Source organism: Parus major, chromosome 1 (genome assembly GCF_001522545.3).
Source record: "Parus major isolate Abel chromosome 1, Parus_major1.1, whole genome shotgun sequence".
Taxonomy (NCBI): domain Eukaryota; kingdom Metazoa; phylum Chordata; class Aves; order Passeriformes; family Paridae; genus Parus; species Parus major.
The window spans coordinates 4,967,464-4,987,950 of NC_031768.1; the positions used below are offsets into that span (position 1 = coordinate 4,967,464).

Below are 20,487 nucleotides of genomic sequence, written 5' to 3' on the forward strand. Positions count from 1 at the left end.
AATTATCATGAATTAAACAGGCAGAGCTTTTCTGCTTGTGATTGCTCTCTTTAATTAAATATATATACATATTTTACTGCTGTATTTGCCTATGGAGTGTGATAAATCAACATGAAAATAAACTTTTATCTTACTTTGCTCTATAATATTTGTTATATGCAGTCTCTTCTAGAACTTGTCACACTCATAAGTGTTTGTGAGCTTTTCTGAGCTACATGTGTTAATTTTCACGGAAGTGAAAATACTTATTCATGTATTTAATTTTTTTTTTCCTAGGCACCCACTATTTCCCTTGTTAGCACTATTATTTGAAAAATGTGAACAGTCTACACAAGGCTCAGAAGGCACAACTTCTGCCAGTTTTGATGTAGATATTGAAAACTTTGTAAGGAAGCAAGAGAAAGAAGGAAAACCTTTTTTCTGTGAAGATCCAGAAACTGATAATTTGGTAAGTACTAGGAGTTTGTTTCTGAAACAATTATCACATTTACAGCTTCTTCCTACATTTCTGGTCTTTATAATTTCTCCTCACATTTTTTCTGCCTGTGAGAGGTTCTTCTTTATATTAATGATTAAAAATATTTTTTAAAATTCCTTCTTACCCCTTTTTCCCTTTAATCTGTAAATTTGCTCTGGGCTCTTCACAGTTGTTTCCTATTCTCAGCTGACATGAGTGTGTTGGAGACAAACAGAAACAAATAATTTCCATAGCCAGATTGACTCTGAAAATCAATTTTAGCATGTCAGGTGTTTAACATATTTATTAAAAATATGTAATTGATGTAATTTTTTTCCAATTTTATGTAAATTGTGGTTCACCATATCACATAGTTAATGTGATAGAAAAGCTGTTATAAGATGATCTTAGAAAGTCTTTAACATATACAATTTTTTCTTTCATATCACTGACTCCTTTAGGCTTTCTGAAAGTCATTCCTGTGATGAAGCTGTGATTTGCCTGTTTTGAATATACCTGCCTTCAATATTTTACTCAAAAATGATCATTCTGTTCTGCATGAAGCAGGTCTGCTGACTTATTAAGCCTCAGGTTATTTTCTCCATTTGTAACTCTCTGAATCCAACACAGAATCACTGTTTTCCCATATCTCTCTAATCCAAATTTCTTTTCAGAAGCACATCTGAAATATAATAGTTGAAATGTAGTAGCTGTGGCTCAGTGGATGAGGAAAGAGCAGTGGTTCTTCACTTTTGATGTCTCTTACAGTGTTCTCATAGACAAACTGACAAGACATGGATGAGAAAAGTGAGCAATGAGGTGGACTGGAAAATGGGTGAACCCCTGGGCTCAAGGGATTCTGGCCAGCATCATAAAGTCCAGTTGAGATCTACTCATAAGTGCTGTTCTCCAGGGACTGATTGTGAAAACAAAACTGTTTAACATCTCCATTAGTGACTGGGGTGATGGGGCAGACTGAACCCTCAGCAGCTTTGCAGGTGTTGCAAAACTGGGAGGAGGGGCTGATCCACACATGGCTCTGCCACCATTCAGTGGTACTTTCTTTTATCACTTTGGAGAAGCAGAAAAATGGGATTCTCATGGAATTCAGCAAAGGGAAATGCCAAGTCCTAACAGGGGAAAAATATAGACTGACTCTTCTCAGTGGTGCTCAGTGAAAGGGCAGGAGGGAATGGGCATGAATTGGAACACAGGAGCTGCCCAGAGAGTTGTGGAGACTCCATCCTTGGAGATGGTCAGACTCAGCTGGAAAGGAAACTGCCCTACCTGACCTTGCTTTTGAGTAGGGGGGTTGGATTAAACAAACTCCAGAGGTCCCTTCCAACCTCAGCTATTCTGTGGCCTCTGTGAGCCTCAAAGACTGGTTTCCCAAAGATCCTGATTGCCTTGGCCTGTTCCCTGTGCTTTTGGTCATACATCAACAGTCTGTCAGATCCAGCTTGCTTTGGTTGTAGTTGGGTCTGGTGTGTTCAGATAGTCTTTCCTGTTGTTGACCTATTTGTGGTTTTAGTTTGTGGTTCTGGTGACAAAGTCTCTTGGTTATGTGGGGTTCCCCTTTGCTGATGGGCTGCACAAATCTGTCTGGTTTTGCTTGAGGTAGGTGAGGAATTATTTGTTTATGTCCTGGATTCCATGGCTGCTGAGGTCAGTTGTGGCTTAAACTGGAACCTCATTGCAAAATCAAAAATCCTTGGCATTGAACTCCTGTCCTGTGGTCGTATTGTTAGCTGTGACTTTCTGTTACTGGATACCAAATGAAACCTGAATTTAGCTTGTTCCCTGCCTGTCCTGGAGGCTGGGAGCTCTGAACAGCTGACGTTCTGACAGGCTCTTCATTTGGTATGGGGCAGTGAGCACAGGTTTCTGTCAAGTTTGAACTGGCTAGCATGGCTTTCAGTCTCTTTTCAGCTGGAAATGTTGGTGCTTGCCACAGGGAAGGCTGTAGACAGGCAGGGTTTTTTCTGCCTCATTTCACATATATATATATTTTTATAGAGATTAAAAAGTCTCTCTTTAGTAGCAAGAAACACTACTGTGCATCTTTGTTCCATCTTCTGCTCATGCTGTTCTTCCCTTTCTAACTCCAATGTTAATTCAACCATTCATCTGAAAGGAGAAGCTTTTAAGACTGATAATTAGACTGGGCTAGAAGGGTGAAGCAGAGTCAAACAAATAAGGTGTAAATGTTTGCTCAGTAGTATCAGCTGGGAGCTAGAGCTAAAATGAGATGAGCTGAGCATCACAATGCTGAAGAGCCAAATTCAAGCCCTATTTGAGAATCACAGGCCTTTTACAGTAAGGAAATTGGTCAGCTGTATCATTTTTTTTTCCTTTTACCTCTTTGAGATGTGGCTTGTAGAACTCAGCCAGACTGCAGTTTGTGTGACAGAGCTTTAGCTGACAGCTCCAAAGCAGCAGAATACAATTCCATGCTCTGTGCTGCCTGTGGGCTAATTAGGTAGGTAACAGAAATTATGAAGGGTCACAGATAGTGATTGTAGGGTCACTTACAGTCCTGGCAACGTTTCACATTGTGCACTCACTTGAACTGCCTTGAATACTCCACAAGAGGAGTTTGGAGTTCATCCAGAGGACCACAGAATGTTGATCTGGGTGGCAGAGGCATTAGATCAGTTTGACCAGAAAGGAAGTTCATTAAGAGCAGTGGATGCTTGTTCCAATTTGAGCAGCTCTTACTAAGCTATGGTCTAGATTATCTTGTTACTTTGGTATTATAATTCCCATTCTAAATTAATTGGTGGCTTCCTGTTTTAGAATTAAAGCGGATTTCAGCATTGGAAAATGTGGGTAGCATCCACCTGAAACTTAATTTTAAGGATACTCATAAATTGCCTGTAAACCAGGTTTCAAACCCTTGTTACTATCTAGATGGAAGGATTCTGTTCTGGGGATTCTGTTCTTCCCAGTTAAGCTCTCCAACATCAGCTGGTGATCTTGAATCGCAGGGCAAAGGATCAGTCAATCCAGGAGAATTGTTACCAGGTCTTTTTTACTTCTGCAGTGTCTTTCCCAGGTCTGGGTGCAATCCTGCTCTGGCATGACCCTGTGGTTCTGTCCTGCAGATCTCCTGTTTTCAAATCCTGTGGGAAGGAAATAGAAGCTAAAGTTTGTGCTCATGTTCTTCCCAGACTGCAAGTGTGCTTTTCTAGAGTTCTGACTTCCTCCCTATCTTCTTGGAATGTTATTTGCATCCCCTTAGTCCTTTTACCAAGTGTCACAAGACATGTTTGCTGTCAATAACCAGACTTTGGTGGTCTCTGTTTTGCTGCTTTCTGGAAGTGTGCTCAGCTTATCCACATAACTTGGAGTATCATCTGTTGGAGCTCCACACCCTTTTACCCTTACCCTTTGCTATCCCTGCCTCATTTTTACAGATAAATCCTGGAATGAACCAAGGCACCAACTGCTCTTTGTTCTCCATCAGTCTCCTTTTGTGCTTAGGACATCCACAGACACCTCCATGTCTAAGAAGTTGTTTGGCATGGGTGCTTCCAGAGAGTTTTTTTAGACCTTTCACAGATTGTTTTATGTTTTAAGACATTTGTTGCTTAACACCTTTTTGTTGCTCACTGTTAACCCAGACACTGCAGAAATACCACATTGCCTCAGGGTGGTTCCTGCCTCTCAAGTTGCTTCTGTTCAGAGTAAACTCTTCCCACACATGGGTGGATTTTTTAATTTCCTCGCATTCACAGGACCATAGGATGGTTTGGGCTGGACTACAAGCTCAAGAGGTTTGTAGTCCAACCTCCTGCACAGAGTGGGGTCAGCTGTGAAGTCAGATTACTTATGGCTTTATCAAGTCTAGACACAATACAAAACAAGGAGTGTTAAATATACTCTCCCTTTTGTATTTGAACAGGACACTGCCTTTTTTGAAGACCCCCCGAGTTTTTTGTTTCATTTGGGGTAAGGATTTTTGGTTCAGTACCCTCTTCTCAATTCTCTTGAATTCTTAGTTGTGTCAGGAGCCTGAGTTGTAGTGGTGAGGCCAGGTGATGTCTGCCCAAGCCTTTCTGAATGATGCTTTCTGTTTTAATTTGCAGAACTGTCCCATAAACCTCTAGCTACACCTGTTCTAGCTATGTCTCATAGCTGGGGACTCAAAATACAGGAGAGAACTTATCAAATCAAAACAAATGAAAACAAAATAGATTTTCTTCCAGTGTTTGTGTTCTTCCACTGAAAATCTAAATTGAGGGAGGATTGGGGTCAGGGAGGCAGGTGAGCTGTGAATGTAAAAATACAATTTCTTAAATTTGGAGACATGTTTATACATGAATAGGCTCTGGATAGCAAGAACTAGAAGTTTTTTCAATAACTTTTCTTCCTCTGATTAATAGTTTACTATTATTTTTACTTAAAACAATTTCAGCAGTAGTGGAAGGTCTCCCTGCCCGTGGCAGGGTTGGAACAGGATGATTTTTAAGGTCCCTTCCAAGCCAAACCTTTCTAGGATTCTGTGAATATATACAAGTCTCATGGTTACTTCATCTTTCTGCACTTCTCTGAAGAGAAATAAAAGAATAAAACTTCTCCAGCTTTATTGCTACAGCTGTAAAGACTGAATCAATTAAAATAATTCATTGTTCTGTGGCATATTCTATACAGTAGCACTGAATAAATAAAGTATTACTGCTGCTGTGACCTCTCTGAAAACACTTCCTTGTATTACCTTTGTCCAACTTGAGTTATTTCATCAGGAGTTCTTGATTTTTTTAGTTTTAAAGACAAAGTGAACTTCTTCTGACATTAACTTTGGTCCACCTGTGCTGCAAGAGAGCAGGAGCCATATGGCCACAATTATTGTAGCTGTAAATGAATGAATAAGTCCTGGTGACAGGCATGACATATTTACAAAGTTTTGTTTTCCTCCTAACCACAGCAGCACAGCTTCCTGCAGGAATTGTGTGATGGAGAGGGGCTCTGCAGAAACCTGGCTAGTGTTACCGAGTCTGGGTGTGTGGTTAATTTTGACTTTAATTCAATTTTCACCTCAAGTCTCAACCATCAATTTTAAACTAAGTCTAAGCTGAGGAAAGGACTTTCATTTTTCCTCCAAGCACATGCTGATAAATAAATAGTACAAATTTGGCTAATGTTTAAAAAAAAACCAACTCCCTTGACTGAGCAAAGATAAACTAATCTCTAATATGGTCAAATACTATGTGTCCAAAAGTATATTTTTTTAACTCAGTTTTAGCTGAATGTTTAAAACACTCACTGATATGATGTGCAGTTTGTTGATCAGTCACACATGAAGAATTTTCTATTTTAAGCTTTTTTGTTTCTGAAACAGAGACAGAATTTCTTTAAACACAGATGACCTTTGTTTTGTGTTAAAATTTAGATACATTTGCATGCTTTAATTTTGTTGTGTTTAAAGGTGCTTGAGCACAGTTTAAACAGCAACTTGGGCTGGGTTAGAAAATCACTGGTTTGTGTCTCAGTGCTGGGTCACTGCACTTAGTGTTTCAAAGGCTTTCAGTGTCATAGATTGCAAGAGTTACCAGATATTAATTTGGATCAACTCCCTCAAATCTACAGCTCAGGTTTTTCTGCAGCTGTTTTTTGAAAAAATGTATGTTTGGGTTTTTTTTTTTTCTTTTTATCCTTAAGAAGAAATAATTTTTTTTAATCCCTTAATTTCTTAATTTTTTTTAAATCTTTTTTATTTTAACTCAGTTGTCCACACTGAGTGAGTGTCCTAGAACCTTTTCCTGAAAAAACAGGGAAAAGATCTCTCAATGAAAGCTAAAATGTCATGATGGAGAGGGGAGCACACTCCAAAGTTTTCCTGCCTTGATCTCCTTTGGGTGACTTGAGCAAAGGCATCTTCATCTCCCAGTTGTTTCTGGAGCTGGAAGTAATAGATAGATTAGTTTGGGGGGTATAATTTCTGTTCACTGGATTCAGTGCTCTGCCCAGGTAAATAACCCATCATATAGGAAAGATTTTTCCAAGTAATTGTAAAGTCAAGCTCTGCACTATGCTTCAAAATTACAACTCAGTGTAATTTTCAGTTCAGTTTCATGAAACTGAAGGATATTTGTCTCAGAGATGCAGCACAGCACAGAAACATTGGGGATGGCATGTTGTATAAAAAATAATGACTTTGCTGGTGTGTTGTGTACATATTTGAATGTCCTGGATTTCCTACTGATTTTAGACCATCTGGGTTTGGTTTTAGCTTCTGATCTTCTGCCATGACCCTTACAATCACCTAAGCTATTTTTATGCAGTATGTAATACCTTTGGTTATCCAGGCTTACAGTGTTTTTCTCACAGTGAGCATGACAAGTATTCTTCTCACATATGTATCTCCTGTACTTGGATTTTAGCTTAAACATTGATTTTGTTTGTTTTTTTTTTTAATTTGGTGCTTTGTATTTAATGTTTTGATTTCAGAATCAGTCTCCTCCAATTGAAAGTTCTTACAAGATTTTACCTGAGAGTTGTTCATCTTTGACATAGAATCACAAAGGAACTTAAAAGCTGTAGCACTGAAGGACTGTTTGATTACTTTAAGCTTGTGACTAAATTTGGGAGTTCTTTATTCTAATTTTATTGAAAAATAAAAGCTTTCATCCTCCCTAGCAATCTGTGGGACAAATTTATGCTTAATCACAGAAGTGTCTTCATTCTCACACAATCTCAAATTCATCTGTACCCTTCTGGTTTCCTTGTGTCAGGGTGTAACGTGGAGCTGAACCTGGTGTTTGTGATTTATAGAGCTCCAGAGAGCTGCTGCTGGCCAAGCCTGTCCCAGCCCTGCTTTCCAAAGAATTTGTGTGGATGGGATTGCTTTCCATCACTTCCAGTCTTGTGTGGTCTGTGACCCAGAGTTGTACAAGGAGGTGAAACACCACATGGACATGCAGGCTCATCCTGTGCCCTGTGACACCTGAACTGCTCTGTCTTCCTGACGTGTCACATGTGACAAAGATCACTTTGTTCTGTTTCATCTTCCCTGTGTGGCAGTTTACTTGTGTTCCTTTCACATTCCAGGATTTAGCAATTAGTACCTCTGCTTTAATTGGGTGATCTTTGTTACTGGAAAGTAGTGTTTGTTTAAATATCACATTAATTTATTATTTTATTTTTTTTTAATGAACAGTTATTTTGTTTCTGATTTTTTTTCCAATTCTCTCCCTCAGATGGTAAAAGCAATCCAAGTTCTGCGTATCCATCTGCTGGAGCTAGAAAAGGTTAATGAACTCTGCAAGGATTTCTGTAGTCGTTACATTGCCTGCCTGAAGACAAAAATGAATAGTGAAACTCTATTAAGTGGAGAGCCTGGAAGTCCTTACTCACCTGTGCAATCTCAGGTGTGTTTCAAATACTGTTGAGTGGATTTTTGCTTGGATTTCCTTAGGAAGTTACAGCTACACTTCTTTTGCTGTCAGTTTGCAAACAGAATTTCTGCAGTTTCCTGTATTTTCAGATCAGTTGTTAAGAGTAGAAAGAGCTCTTTTTTTTGTCTGTTTTCCTTTTATGATTTTCTCTCAGTTCAGAAAATGGAGATATTCAGAATAGCCTGGATTTGCTGTTTGGTTGGAAGGAGTTTAGGAAACAGAATAAACAAAGAGGAAAAATTTTGCTTGTGAAGGCCTCCTTAGTCTGCCTCCTTCATGAAACTATTGAGATGATGGATATGTTTTATACACAACCTGTATTCTGGAATAAGTAGACAATATCTGATGGATTAAAGTTGCAATATTGCATTTTCTGTATTAAATGGACCACAGCTGATAGGTTATGGTTGATGTTTTTGCTGTCAGATGCTGCAGAGTGAGCCCTTCCACCCCAGTACCCACTTGGAACGGAGTCTTGGGGCATGGCCCTTCTCTGAATTACTCATGTGTCTGATGCTCTGTATTAAAAAAAGCCCAAATGACTTTTGAACTTCATTTTCTGGACTCCTTATGTAGGTTTTGATGTCTGGAGGTGTGGAAAGGAGATTCTAAAATCAGGCAAAAACACTTTTTGAAAGGTTTTTTCCCTCTATCTCTTAGCAGTTTTCTGTAGAGGTATGAGGGACCCATTTTGCATTTGCTATCAAAAGAGATTATTCATACATAGTAAGGAAATGTGTAAGAGTTTGCATGTTCAGGGTTGAGTAAGAGCTATCTTGAGCAGAATAAAACATACTGAATATTTAATACATTATGTTCAAATTGAAGGAATTAAGGTAATAAGTAAAATTCTAAAGCTTTGATGCTTGTAATAAGAGCATCAAGGGTGATTTCATTTGTCCTTTTTCCCCTCTTGCCTTTGGAAACCATTTCTTGTTCTTTATATACCTAGAACAAAAATGTCTCAAAATTGTTTTAATCTTTTCTAGCAGTTGCTTTCATGAGGGTTTTCAAAGGTAATGGTTGGTGATAATGAGGAAGTTAATGTAGGTAATGATGAACCCCTAATGAAGGATCTTTCTCTTTGAAGGTAATCCTGTGGTTAAACTCCAAACGTACTTTAGAGCAAAAAATACATAATGCAAATTACAAAAATACACAAGCATGCTTGATCTCCTTACATTAAAAAAAAAAAGTTCAAAAATGTAAGCAACTAATTGTTTTATTTTTCTAGCAAATTCCAAGTGCCATTGCAGGCACACTCAGTCCCCAAGGGATCATGGTGCCAGCATCAGCATTGCAGCAGGGAAATGTAACTATGGCAACAGTAGCAGGTATGACACACTAAAAACAACTGGCACCTTGCTCTTCATCTTGGTTTCCTTTATGGTTGTTTCAAAAACTACACAAACACTTTTAAAAATGTGGTTTAATACCTGAAAAGTTGTTGTAGTACAACAACTTTTGTACACTCAAATGCTTTACTGGCTTATGAATCATTTTATTTATATGTTTTCCAAGTATGTTTGTGGGACTGGCAGTTCCATTTATAATACTAAGAGATCACATATTACATTACATATATAATATTAAGAGATCTTAATGTGCAACACTACATTTGTTAAAAGACATTTCCACAGACTATGGTGTTTTGCTTTCTTTTTTTTTTTTTTTTTCCCTTTAAAAATAAAAATTCTATTTGACAAAAAATATGCATTAGCTAAACCATTGCACTTGTTGGCTGCCTCATGCTCCTTGGAGTTTGGAACCACAACTACAAGTCTGTGAAATCCTTGATGTCCTTGTTATAGTGGAGATTACATTTGAGATGAAATATTGAGTCTTGCTTCTCAGCAAGGTTTTTAATCAAACCCAGCTGCCCTAAGGTGTGATCATATAGGTTTGATTTTGGTGTTGTGACCCTTGTTGGTTGAAGACTTAGCTCAGTTAAAACAACATGAAGAACTGTTTTGTAGCCTGATAATCATGGCATTTTCCTTTTGAAATAGATTTAGAATGCCTAAAATACAATATAATATAATCAAACATTGTACAGTTTTTTGTGAATGGGTGAAAATTTTAGTGTAGCAAAGAGCACATCTTGCATGCTGAATAAAAAAGCGTAATTTATATATTACCAAAAGTCTTGTATGGTGTGTAGTGCTGATGTGTTTAAAGATAATAATACTTGGAGGAGTTTTTCTTCCCCATAATGTGTGTTTGTTTTGTTTCAAGGGGGGACAGTGTATCAGCCAGTCACTGTGGTCACTCCACAAGGACAAGTGGTGACACAGGCACTGTCACCTGGGACTATTCGGATCCAGAACTCTCAGGTTTGTTTCATGAGCTCCACAGAATGGTGCTGTGGTTGGAAATACATCTCAGTGCTTTTAGAGTTTTGATTTAAATTTGACACACTGGCAGAACGAGCTCTGTGTACACACAGAGTAATTAATTGTAAATTGGTGCAGCCACTGCTGTGTGTTGCAGGTTATATAATATGTCATAAGGTCCCCCTTGCCACAACAGCACATCAGAGTTCCTACCTTTTAATTGTCTTCCTTTACTGATGCCAGAAGAGTATGGGTACATGAAATTAAAAAACAATCAAAAACCTAACTAAAATTAAAAAAAAAAAAACACCCCTAAACCAAATAGACAAAAAAACCCCAAAACCAAACCCCAAAACCAGTGCAAACCAAAAACCCTTCTAAATTAAATTAATACTTTTTCAATTATTAGAACTTTTCTAATCATTGAACTGTGTTTATGGCTGTATAGATTTAATGTATTGCATTAAAATGCCACACTGCTATTGTGAGAAATTTGACTTTTTATCACAATGGCAACCACTAGTACTGTTAAACTGTGTGTATTTCAGAGTTTATCTATTTGGAGAAGCATTTTTCTATTAAACCTTCAAAATATTTAGTTGAGACTCTGGAAGATCCTCAATTTTGTCTCCTTACACCCTAAAATATAAGGGCCAGCACTCTTTTGTGAGAGGCTTTTAAGAGGTGGATCTGAAGAGTTCAAAGAAACAGCTAAAGAAAAAGAAACATGAAAACTAGACCATCTTCTGGCACATAAAACCTTGCTCATTTTCTCTGGAAGTGATAAACCAAATCTTCCTGGAATCTGGATTTAATTAGAAATGTGAATGAGGAGCTCCCATCTCCACAGCATAAAATCTGTTGGTAATCACTGACTCACTGGCTTCTTTTCCCCCTAATTCTGGCTTTCCAACCAAAAAAGTGTGCACAGAGTGTTCTTTGAATTGGCAGGAGCATATCTGTGCTCAGCCATGTTCTCCCCTAGAACACAGACAGCTCTGTCCTCACACACCTCTCAGAAAGAAATGTGTAAAATTACTCTCCTGGACTGAAGGGATTTTGAAAAATTAGGGGTTTTTTACCTTTTATGAAAAAAATAAAATACTGAGAGAAAAATAATGCCTCTAGCCTGTAAATAAAAAAGGACTTCACCTTCTGTATACGTCTGTGACTACTCTTAATGTTAGTAGAGTCTCCAAACCCATCTATGCAAAGGTCACTAATTGAAAATCCTTCAATGTCTTCTTTTTCAGTGTTTAAGAATGCTGTGGAGGTAGGGAAAAACACTGTAGAAAAGCTATTGAAAGTTCATTATAAAGCCTCCATATGCAGGCAGGTTATTTAGAAAGTAAGACATTACTTTGGAAATTAAAATGTGCTCCAAATATATATTTGTAGTAATTTGATAGCCTAAACCTTGTTTAAAACTCGTTTCCTACATATTCATTGGCCTAAGAAATTGCTCCAATTTGTCTGGAAAACCTGATTTAGAATTATTTTTGTTCCAATTGTCTGAAATAGAATCTTATATGCAATTTATGTGCTGTTTCTTTCTATTTCTGCATAAGCATTTAAGAATGTACTCCCAAATGTTCAGATAATCAATGTGCAAATGATTTGATGAATCATAGGAAGCAAAAAACAAAGATATGTGAATATTTAGGAAGTGGTATGAATGTTGTAAAGTGAATTATGGGTTCTACTGTATAGATCTTAATGCTCTTTGAGAATTTAATGCATTTATTTAGCAGGACCTTTAGCATCTTTGTGTACAACTGCAGCATTACTGCAGCATTTTACTTTATCCTTCATTTAAGTCTTAAATCAGTAATATTTTAAAGCTTCCATAGTTGTTTATGTTTGCACACAGTGAGTATATTCAAGATATTCAAGCCTAATTTCTTTTCATTCCTGCTATAAATGAGCTGCTCATTCATTGATACAGAACTGCCACTACTATGTTAACTGCCTTATTTCTCCTAAAATTACTTGTGCAGCTCCAGTTGCAATTAAACCAAGATCTAGGCATCTTGCATCAAGATGATGGCTCATCAAAAAATAAGAGAGGAGTTCTTCCCAAGCACGCTACAAATGTGATGAGATCTTGGCTTTTTCAGCACATAGGGGTAAGGACTGAGTGTGGTCAGTTTTTTATGTAGCTCTCTCATGTGGTGTCTTGCAATTTTTCTTCATAAACAAGGTGAATTTATTCTGTTGTCAGTTGTGGAATCTCTGTTCAGTTTTCCCTGGAGTTATTTGGAGTAGTTCCACAGTCTAATGCTGGCTGACTTTTATTAATATTTTAATAAATATATTACATTTGTACTGCACAGTCTCAATAAGTGTTGTTACAAGGAGCTTTTCTTCATTTCACTGTGTTGAGAACTTAATGCTCTCTACATTCTGGTTCATTCCACCTGTATTTTGAGGTGTTTTAGGGGTATTTTTGACCGAGGAAAATTTCAAATTTTCTGTCTCGATCTCCTTTCCAGTCCTCCTGATGTGTACCAAGCATGTCACTATCTGCTTGTGCTTTCAGCTGCCTTCCCTTTGCATGAACACACTGAAAGGATAAATGGCTCTCAAGCTATTACAATATTGAGTTGATTGATATTTTGCCATTTACAACTTTTTTTGCAGCAGAGAACTGATCCAGGGAAGCTGCTTGAGCACTTCTTGTGTTACGTACCCCGTCCTCATCTGCTTAGAGCAGCTTTATTTAACTCCAGAGTGCTCCTCAGCTCTCTCATATGACAGTGCCCTGGCCAGCAGAACTAATCAGAGCTGCTCACATGCTGTGCTGCCCAGGGATCACGCTCTTTAATAAAGACTGTCAGCCATGAGAAGCTTTTTCTTCTGAATTACACAGCAGCAGTTTCATGGTGCCACGGACACTCTCGAGGATAAAATGAGTTTTTGTGTAGTAAAGCACTCTTTGTTGAATTATTTTCATCTATAAAAGTTTGTGAGGTTTCTAAGGTTTGTGTTTTAATGAGTCAGATGGCCTTAATCCACCCTCTTTAATCAGATGTAATAAAGGAGTTCTTATTTTTGATGGGGAGATGAAAAGCAAGCTTATGCCTTTTTTGTTTGCTTTTCTGGCCTCTGTAGCATCCATATCCAACAGAGGATGAGAAGAAGCAGATTGCAGCACAAACAAATCTGACACTACTCCAGGTTAACAACTGGTAAGAGCAAAGCCCTTAATATCTGTCCTCGTCTCCACGTGCTTACAGCTCAGAAATAGTGAGGAGGATAACTTGGACATCTGGAGTTGAACTTAAATTTTCTACATATGTTACAAAACACGTATAGAAATACAAGAGTTATGCACTGGCACACAAGCACGTTATTTTTATAAGGTATAATAATACTCATGTCATTTAAATTATAAAAGGACTCCAGAAAACATTGCAGCATTAAGGAATTGTGTTCTGTTCCAGTGCTGAGAGAGATGGAAGTACTCTCATGTCTCTTCTTCAAGCAAAGAAATTGAAGTCTAAAGGCATTTAGTGGCCTGGTGGCTGCAGATGTTGGAGCAGTTACTGTTAAGAGATTCTGTTCTTGTATCAAAGGATGCTCTCCTAAGCAGTGATGTCTGAAAGGAGAGGCAGTTCCTCAGCTACACCAGTCCATAGTTCAGCATGTTTTGTCGTGTCTTATCTTTCCTGGAGGTGTAAGATAAGACACCTTCCCTGCAGAAGAGAGGAGGGAGGGTGCTGACAGTGTCCTATTCGCCTTGTGGCATCGGTTCCTAAAACTGCTGCAGCAAAGTCCCACAGGGATCTGCCTCAGATTTCAAAGATGACACTGGCTGTGAGGCTGTGGAGGGGTCCAGGGGGAAATAGTCAGGATAGTGACAGAACACTGGTTCCAAAAGTGGAACAGGGTGACTGTGACTGTGTGACATGTGGCCATGGAGCTCCGTGCACTGGGATCTGACTGCTGTCTTTGCAGAGCATTGTATTACAACTTAGGAACCTGCCAGCTGCACCTGATTTCCTCCCATTGCAGGTAAACTTGGGACCTGGATGTATTTTGTGATATTTAGGGATGATGTCTTCAGTCACAACTCCCTGCCATAGATCACTATGTTGAAGTACTGTTGGTTCAGTTTAAGTATTTTTTTGTTCACTAGCAGAAAGGGGAAGGGTGGCAATTAGCATGCTAAAGTAAGCAAGTGAAAATCAGAGAACAAAAGGAATCAGGAGAGATCTGACAAATGTGTTTGCTGTCATCTCCTGCATCAGGAGCCAGCCTTTAGAAAGCCAGGGAGCCTGTAAAATAAGTAATGCAGAAGCTTAAGGGAGTAAATGAAACCAGACCAAACAAAGCAGGTTAGGCAGGAGCTAGATTTTAGGTGAACCCTAATGAGAGGAGTATCAGCTTTCTGAGCTGGGCTGTCAGCAGGTTTTCTGGTGCTTAGTTTTTAATAAGATCCTGAAGTGTACATCTGTTGTGCTGTCTGGAGAATTTTTCCTTCTGAGGTGGGGGAAAAATGCTGTTTGCTGCAAAATGATAGAAGTGCTTTCTTAGCTAGTTTGCCAAAAGGAATACTGGTGTTCTAGGGGTGGTTCTACACTTTAAAAAGAATGTGAAGCCCAGCTGATAGAAGATTTTATATTCCTATTTTTTTTTCCTTCTGCATGCTTTGTGAATGTGAGAGAGACAGAGACTGAATTTACAGCCAACTGGTCCTAAGTTCACCTTGCCCTCGATTGTATTTAGGTTTATCAATGCTAGAAGGCGAATTCTTCAGCCAATGCTGGATTCCAGTTGTTCTGAAACTCCAAAAACAAAGAAGAAAACAGCCCAGAACCGACCTGTCCAGAGGTTCTGGCCTGACTCCATTGCCTCAGGAGTTGCTCAGCAGCAATCGAATGAGCTCACGATGTCAGATGGTGAGGAGAGCTGCCTCAACATGGATAATAAAGTTAATCCCTCTCTGACAGGGGAATGGTGGGAGGGAAACTTCTGGGTATTTCAGTATAAATGTGGTTTTAATCTGGGAAGGCATAATAGAAATGTGCCACTTTTATTCTCTGTAACAGTTTTCTGTGGTTTAAGCAAGGGTATTGTATTGGAATCCACGTTGAGAAACTTGCTTTTGTTTCAGAAGTTATGAAATGACAGAATAAAAGATGTAAAACTGAGATGTGCAGCTGAGTTCTCACTGTGTGCACGTCAGGAGTGTCCTGTTGGATGAGCAGCACTGGGCTGCAGCTTCAGCTTCAGCAGCTGCAGTTCTACATCTGCCTCACATGCTTCAAGCTGAACAGTGAGAGGCAGAAAGATGTCATAGAGCCTCCACAGACTGTGACTGAAGTAACTTCCTCAGTGTCAGATCAAACAAAAAGGTTTAATTTAAGAAAGATAAATAACTGCTTTAATGCCAGGATCATCCTTTCTGTCCTGCTGCCTGGTGCTTTATTCTTTCCAGTTTGGAACAAATTTTTCCCCCAGCCTCTGCTGGATCTGGTGTCGTGGTTTTTATCTGGCAACAGCTTTATCCATTGAAGTTACCTTGAATCTGAACACTCCCCTTTCTCTGCAATGAATTAAGCTGGAATACTTTACAGAAATGGCCTTGTGATGACTTGATTGGGGAATTGCTGTAGCAGGTGTCGATATCACAAAGTTTAATATTCCTGACCAACCTAATTCTGACATTTCCTGATATTTAAGTATTTGGCAACTTACATATCTTCTGTTTTAATGTAGTTCCTTAAGTTTCCTAACTGTTGATTAGAAACAAGCTCTATTATGTGTAAGTAGAAGGCAAGACAGGTGCTGAGGTGCTGTGATTGTGCTTCTGCAGGTGCTGTCGTGACCATCACAGCTCCAGTCAACATGAATGTAGACAGTCTGCAGTCCTTGTCCTCCGATGGTGCTACCCTGGCTGTGCAGCAGGTGATGATGGCAGGGCAGAGCGAGGATGAGTCTGTGGACAGCGGTGAAGATGATGGAGGAGACCTCTCAACAGCAAATATCAGTGGGCTGGTCTTGGATAACAGCGATTCTCTGCAGTAGGAAGCAAGAGAGCGTGGAGAAAAACACTTAGGAAAAAGAATGGACTGACTGACTGACTTTTTATAGTTTGCACAGCAAACATTTTACACAAGTTTTATTTCTAATATGTTTTATATGTAGATATAGAAGGGTGCACTTTTTTGTATTTCATAGTAAGCTTAAAGAGTGTTTTTGCAGGTGCAGCAACTTCTTTCAAATGTGTTTTCTTTTTTTTCCGTTTCTTTTCCTTATTTCAGAAAATTATATCTAGTAATATAAAGAACCACGTAAGCACCCCTTTGTTCTCTGAATTGGAAGTGCTGCAGTTTCTGATGAATTATGCAGTTTCAATTAGTGCTGTTATTTAACACAGCTTTTGATGGGCAGGTGATGTAAATTTAAAGCATGTGACACTAGTGTGTGAAACTTGATTATTGAGTTAGATGCATATATTTGAAAGATGCTTCTGCACCTTAAAAACTGCTAGTCTGAGGTGGACAGCAACACACATAAAAAGAAACTGTTGATGTGTGATTCAGTAGAGAATGTATGGCAATTTAAATAAGTTTAGTTTCTCTCATAGTCCGTGAGCCTGTTTATCATTTGCTATAAAAACTCCTATTTTTACCTTGCTGGGGTTATTGGATAAAAAAAAAAATATTTTTATAAATTCAGTAGAAATTGGGATGACAACTGTATTAAGCAGGAGGAAAAAAAGAAAAAAAAAAGAAAAAAAAAAAAAAGAATTTCCAGAGGGGAAAAATAAATGTTTAGTATTCCTATTTGGAAGGTCTGAAAATTGACCCAATTTAATAAACAAGCCTACAGTAGCATTCTATGATTCTCAGCTATCCCACAGTGATATACTATATTTGATAATAGCATAAGAAGGGCCCACTGTTTGATGGGATTTTGATATTGTCAAACATTGATTTATATTATGTGTAAACTGATATTCAAATTGCATAACTCTGTATCTAGAATTGTATCTGAAAATATTTGCTAAATGAGTATTCAGGTAAGTAAGTTCAAATACCCACAACTTTTCAAATTATTAGAGAAATTTAACAGTTTATAGTTTGTACAACTGAATCTAAAAAAAATGAAAAGTTGCCTACTATACAGTCATGAATTCTGCTATTTTATTGCATTTGAAATATTTTCCCCTAATACAAAAAGAAAAATATAACATGGATTTATATAAAATGTCTTCAGATCTGAAGTTCACTACCAGAATATACAGCAGGCTTTGTTAGAGTAGGAAATCCTTGTGTGTCATTTGAAAAATGAAGAGCTGGTATGCAAACAGCTGGGTTTTGGTTTGGTTTTGTTTTGAAATTTTTTATTTTTATTTTTATTTTTTTTGTTGTGGTAACAGTTAATTTCTTTTATTTTCCCAAAGTTTGAAGTCTGTGATTGTCTATCCATGAACATTTGCTTTTGGAACTTTGTATTTCCTGTTGTTGAGTACAAATAAGAGACTCAAGAGCCTCATGATATGATCAACACCCTCTTTTGTCCCTGTCCATTTGTCACAGTGTTGGCTTAGACCAAAGCCAGAACTTCCTTGTGATTTAGACCAAATCTGGGTCTGTTTCTAACATGACAGGGAGAAAGGTGGTAGCCTTTAGAACCTTCAGACGCTGTATTTGAACAAAGCCCTTTGGCAGATGCAAATATTTAATTGAATACTTAATTTCTGCTTCTCAGAACACTCAGGCACATGCTTAGGTCCCCTTGATTTCAGGAGGATGAAGGAATGTACTGCTGGGCTTACTTAAGTGATTGGAAGCTGGTCATGGCAGATTGTCTTCCAAGGCAAGGCTGAGTTGGTAGGAAGAAAAGCTTCAGGAAGAAATCTCAGTGGCATTGCCATACATAGATGGAGAATAAGAGAAATTTTCAGTGACTGGGAGTTATTTTTTTTAGGTGTTTTTTACTCGACACAAGAGGTGTTTGTGCTCCGGCTCTCACCGAGTCCTGGCTGAGGATTTTCCTTTCTTCAAGTGCTGTAATGATCTGCTCCACTGGACTGCTGATTTCTAAAGAATTTGTTTTCTTCTGACTTCTCTGCTTTGTCACTAATGTGCCATGTTTGTTAAACAGCACAGTAAATGAGTAATGAAAGATGTAATTAGGGAGGCTTTGACATAGCATGGCTATCTCAAAGGCTGTTGTCAAATCCAGTTTGACCCCAAAACACTTCAAAAGACAAACCATGTACAAATCCTGCTCCTTTGGAAGCATTCAGCCTACTGCCCCTACAAAAGATAGCTTAGATTACTGGAACTCAGATTCTGTATTTTTGTTTTTAATTGTTTTTAACTTCAAGAGTGCTTCATCACCCCCACCGTCTCCATTCAATAGCAGGTTATATTTGTTGGTTTGTTTGGGGTTTTTATTGGAAACAAGACCTCAGGGTTTGCAAACTTCTGAAAGTTTATTTTTCAGAAAGAAGCCATTTTCTAGTTAGCTGCTTTTTTTATTTTTTTTTTAATCCCCCCACCTTACATGCAGCAGAAATTCTCTTCTTGCAAAACATGACCTTGTCTTCAGCGACTTTATCAATTCCTGGAGACTGAATTTGACAGAGTTTACTGTGAAAGGGGAATATGGAATTGTTTCACTGTCAGATTAGAAACATAAAAAAAAATATAGGGATGTGAATTCCTAAAACTGAAAGGGCTTCACCAGTATAAAAGTATTGCTTAACATATGAAACTCAAACCTTTTCTTTCAGTTCAGTGAGAATTCTGTAGTGGGTGTGAACTGCAAGGAAGTGCTTGTTCTTTTCATGATTTAAAAGAAGAGAAAACAAGAAACAAGTAAGGTCCTTTATTTATTTTTTTTTCTGTGTAAGGAAGATTGCTGGTTTCAGCAAAGCATCACCATTCAGGAAAGGTACATGTTTACATTCGTTAAAAAGTCTTTATAAGGGACCTAACTTCAAGTCCGTGTAGAATTCTCCCCCTGCCCCCAATTAAAGTAATATTCATATGTAATAGAACTAATTTGGTTTTTGAATCAATGTGATTCTTCTGCAAATGCAGTTATTAAAACTTTTATTTATTTTTTTTTCAATCTAACCCAAAACAGGGTTTTCAGTCCAATTTTTTCCATATTCCTGGAACAGGCAAGGCAATTTTCTGTTGGTTATTTTTTTAACTTGGGAAGCACTGCAGTTCAGTAGATCAATTCCAAGGTGATCAGAATAAGTTTCTAAATGACTGTTACAAATAAATAATCACGTTGGAAAATACTCAGATCAAGTCTGGCTCTGCAGGAGGTTTTCTACATCTGGATATTGTGTCACAGTGGAGTCCTGCCAACCTCAGGGAAGCTCCATACGGATCCATGTCAGGCTGCATTTACCTGCTGGTACCTGATTTCTGACAGGAATCTTCTGGAGAGCCCTCCAGCTCTACCTTGCCTGCATTCCTGGGTCTTCTTCCAGTGGAAACCTGGGTATGGATGAAGGGCTTGGCAGGGCAGGATTTCATGGTGACCTGGGATGCAACAACAAATATTTTTGTTGATGTTCAACACGCGGCCAGGAGCCAGAGGCGCAGTGAGGAATTGCAGTTCCCAGTTCCAAAGTTCCAAAGTTTGTGCTTCCAGAGTAGCTTTAGGTTTATGGATGTTGGAGGGGAATAGCACACGTGGCTCAAGCCCCAGCTCCTGGTCAGTGACACCCAGAGCCCTGTGTGGGCCATTCACTGGGGAGCTGGACTCGCTGTGTGTCCCTTCCACCTCAGAGTGTTCTGTGAAATACGACGTGGATTTGTTTCTGGAAGAACCAGAAATCCACCTTCCTGACTTCAGGAACTTGGCAGCCCATGGGATAAAACAAAGCCTTTCCAAGGGATGATAGTTGCACTTAAACAAAAATCCAGAACACCCATGTGTTTTAAAAAATTGGAACACATGCATTTAATTGTAATTAAAGTTGATTTAACATTTTATTTTCTGAAGTTGAGTTGTCTTGGGAGAAAAAGAATGAATAAGTATTTGTCTATGCAAGACACAAATGTCAAAAATGTGTGAATTACCCATTTTTAGGTACTGTATTGTTATTGTCTTTCTGACTTCTGTTCCTTTGATTAGTCTCTTCGACCTTTCAGCCTAACATTTGGCTTAGAGTTGAATAGGCAAAATGTAGTTTTGAAATCCTGTTGGAAATGTAACTAACCTTTGTTCCCTCATGAAAATCTCGCATGTTAAACAATTAAGTGAAATGTTTTGGTTTCCTAATAATAAATTCAAACTCTCACCACCTCCTGAAAACAGCATA

The 20,487-nt window shown here is 38.3% G+C and overlaps 1 protein-coding gene across 5 annotated transcripts in view; it reads left to right on the forward strand.

Annotated features, from left to right (window-relative positions):
* PKNOX1 (PBX/knotted 1 homeobox 1) overlaps positions 1 to 20,487 on the forward strand; it is a 38,637-nt gene extending 18,150 nt beyond the window's left edge. For 4 of the 5 annotated variants that reach the window (XM_015635404.3, XM_033511784.1, XM_033511798.1 and 1 more), the window contains 8 exons: positions 277 to 448; positions 7,657 to 7,827; positions 9,089 to 9,188; positions 10,090 to 10,187; positions 12,185 to 12,313; positions 13,299 to 13,375; positions 14,916 to 15,088; positions 16,006 to 20,487. In XM_015635404.3, the coding sequence (XP_015490890.1) occupies positions 277 to 448; positions 7,657 to 7,827; positions 9,089 to 9,188; positions 10,090 to 10,187; positions 12,185 to 12,313; positions 13,299 to 13,375; positions 14,916 to 15,088; positions 16,006 to 16,217 (1,132 nt within the window). In that variant the 3' untranslated portion in view covers positions 16,218 to 20,487. Of the gene's footprint in view, positions 1 to 276; positions 449 to 4,361; positions 4,409 to 7,656; positions 7,828 to 9,088; positions 9,189 to 10,089; positions 10,188 to 12,184; positions 12,314 to 13,298; positions 13,376 to 14,915; positions 15,089 to 16,005 lie in introns of those variants that run through there. The other variant, XM_015635413.2, reaches the window with a different exon arrangement.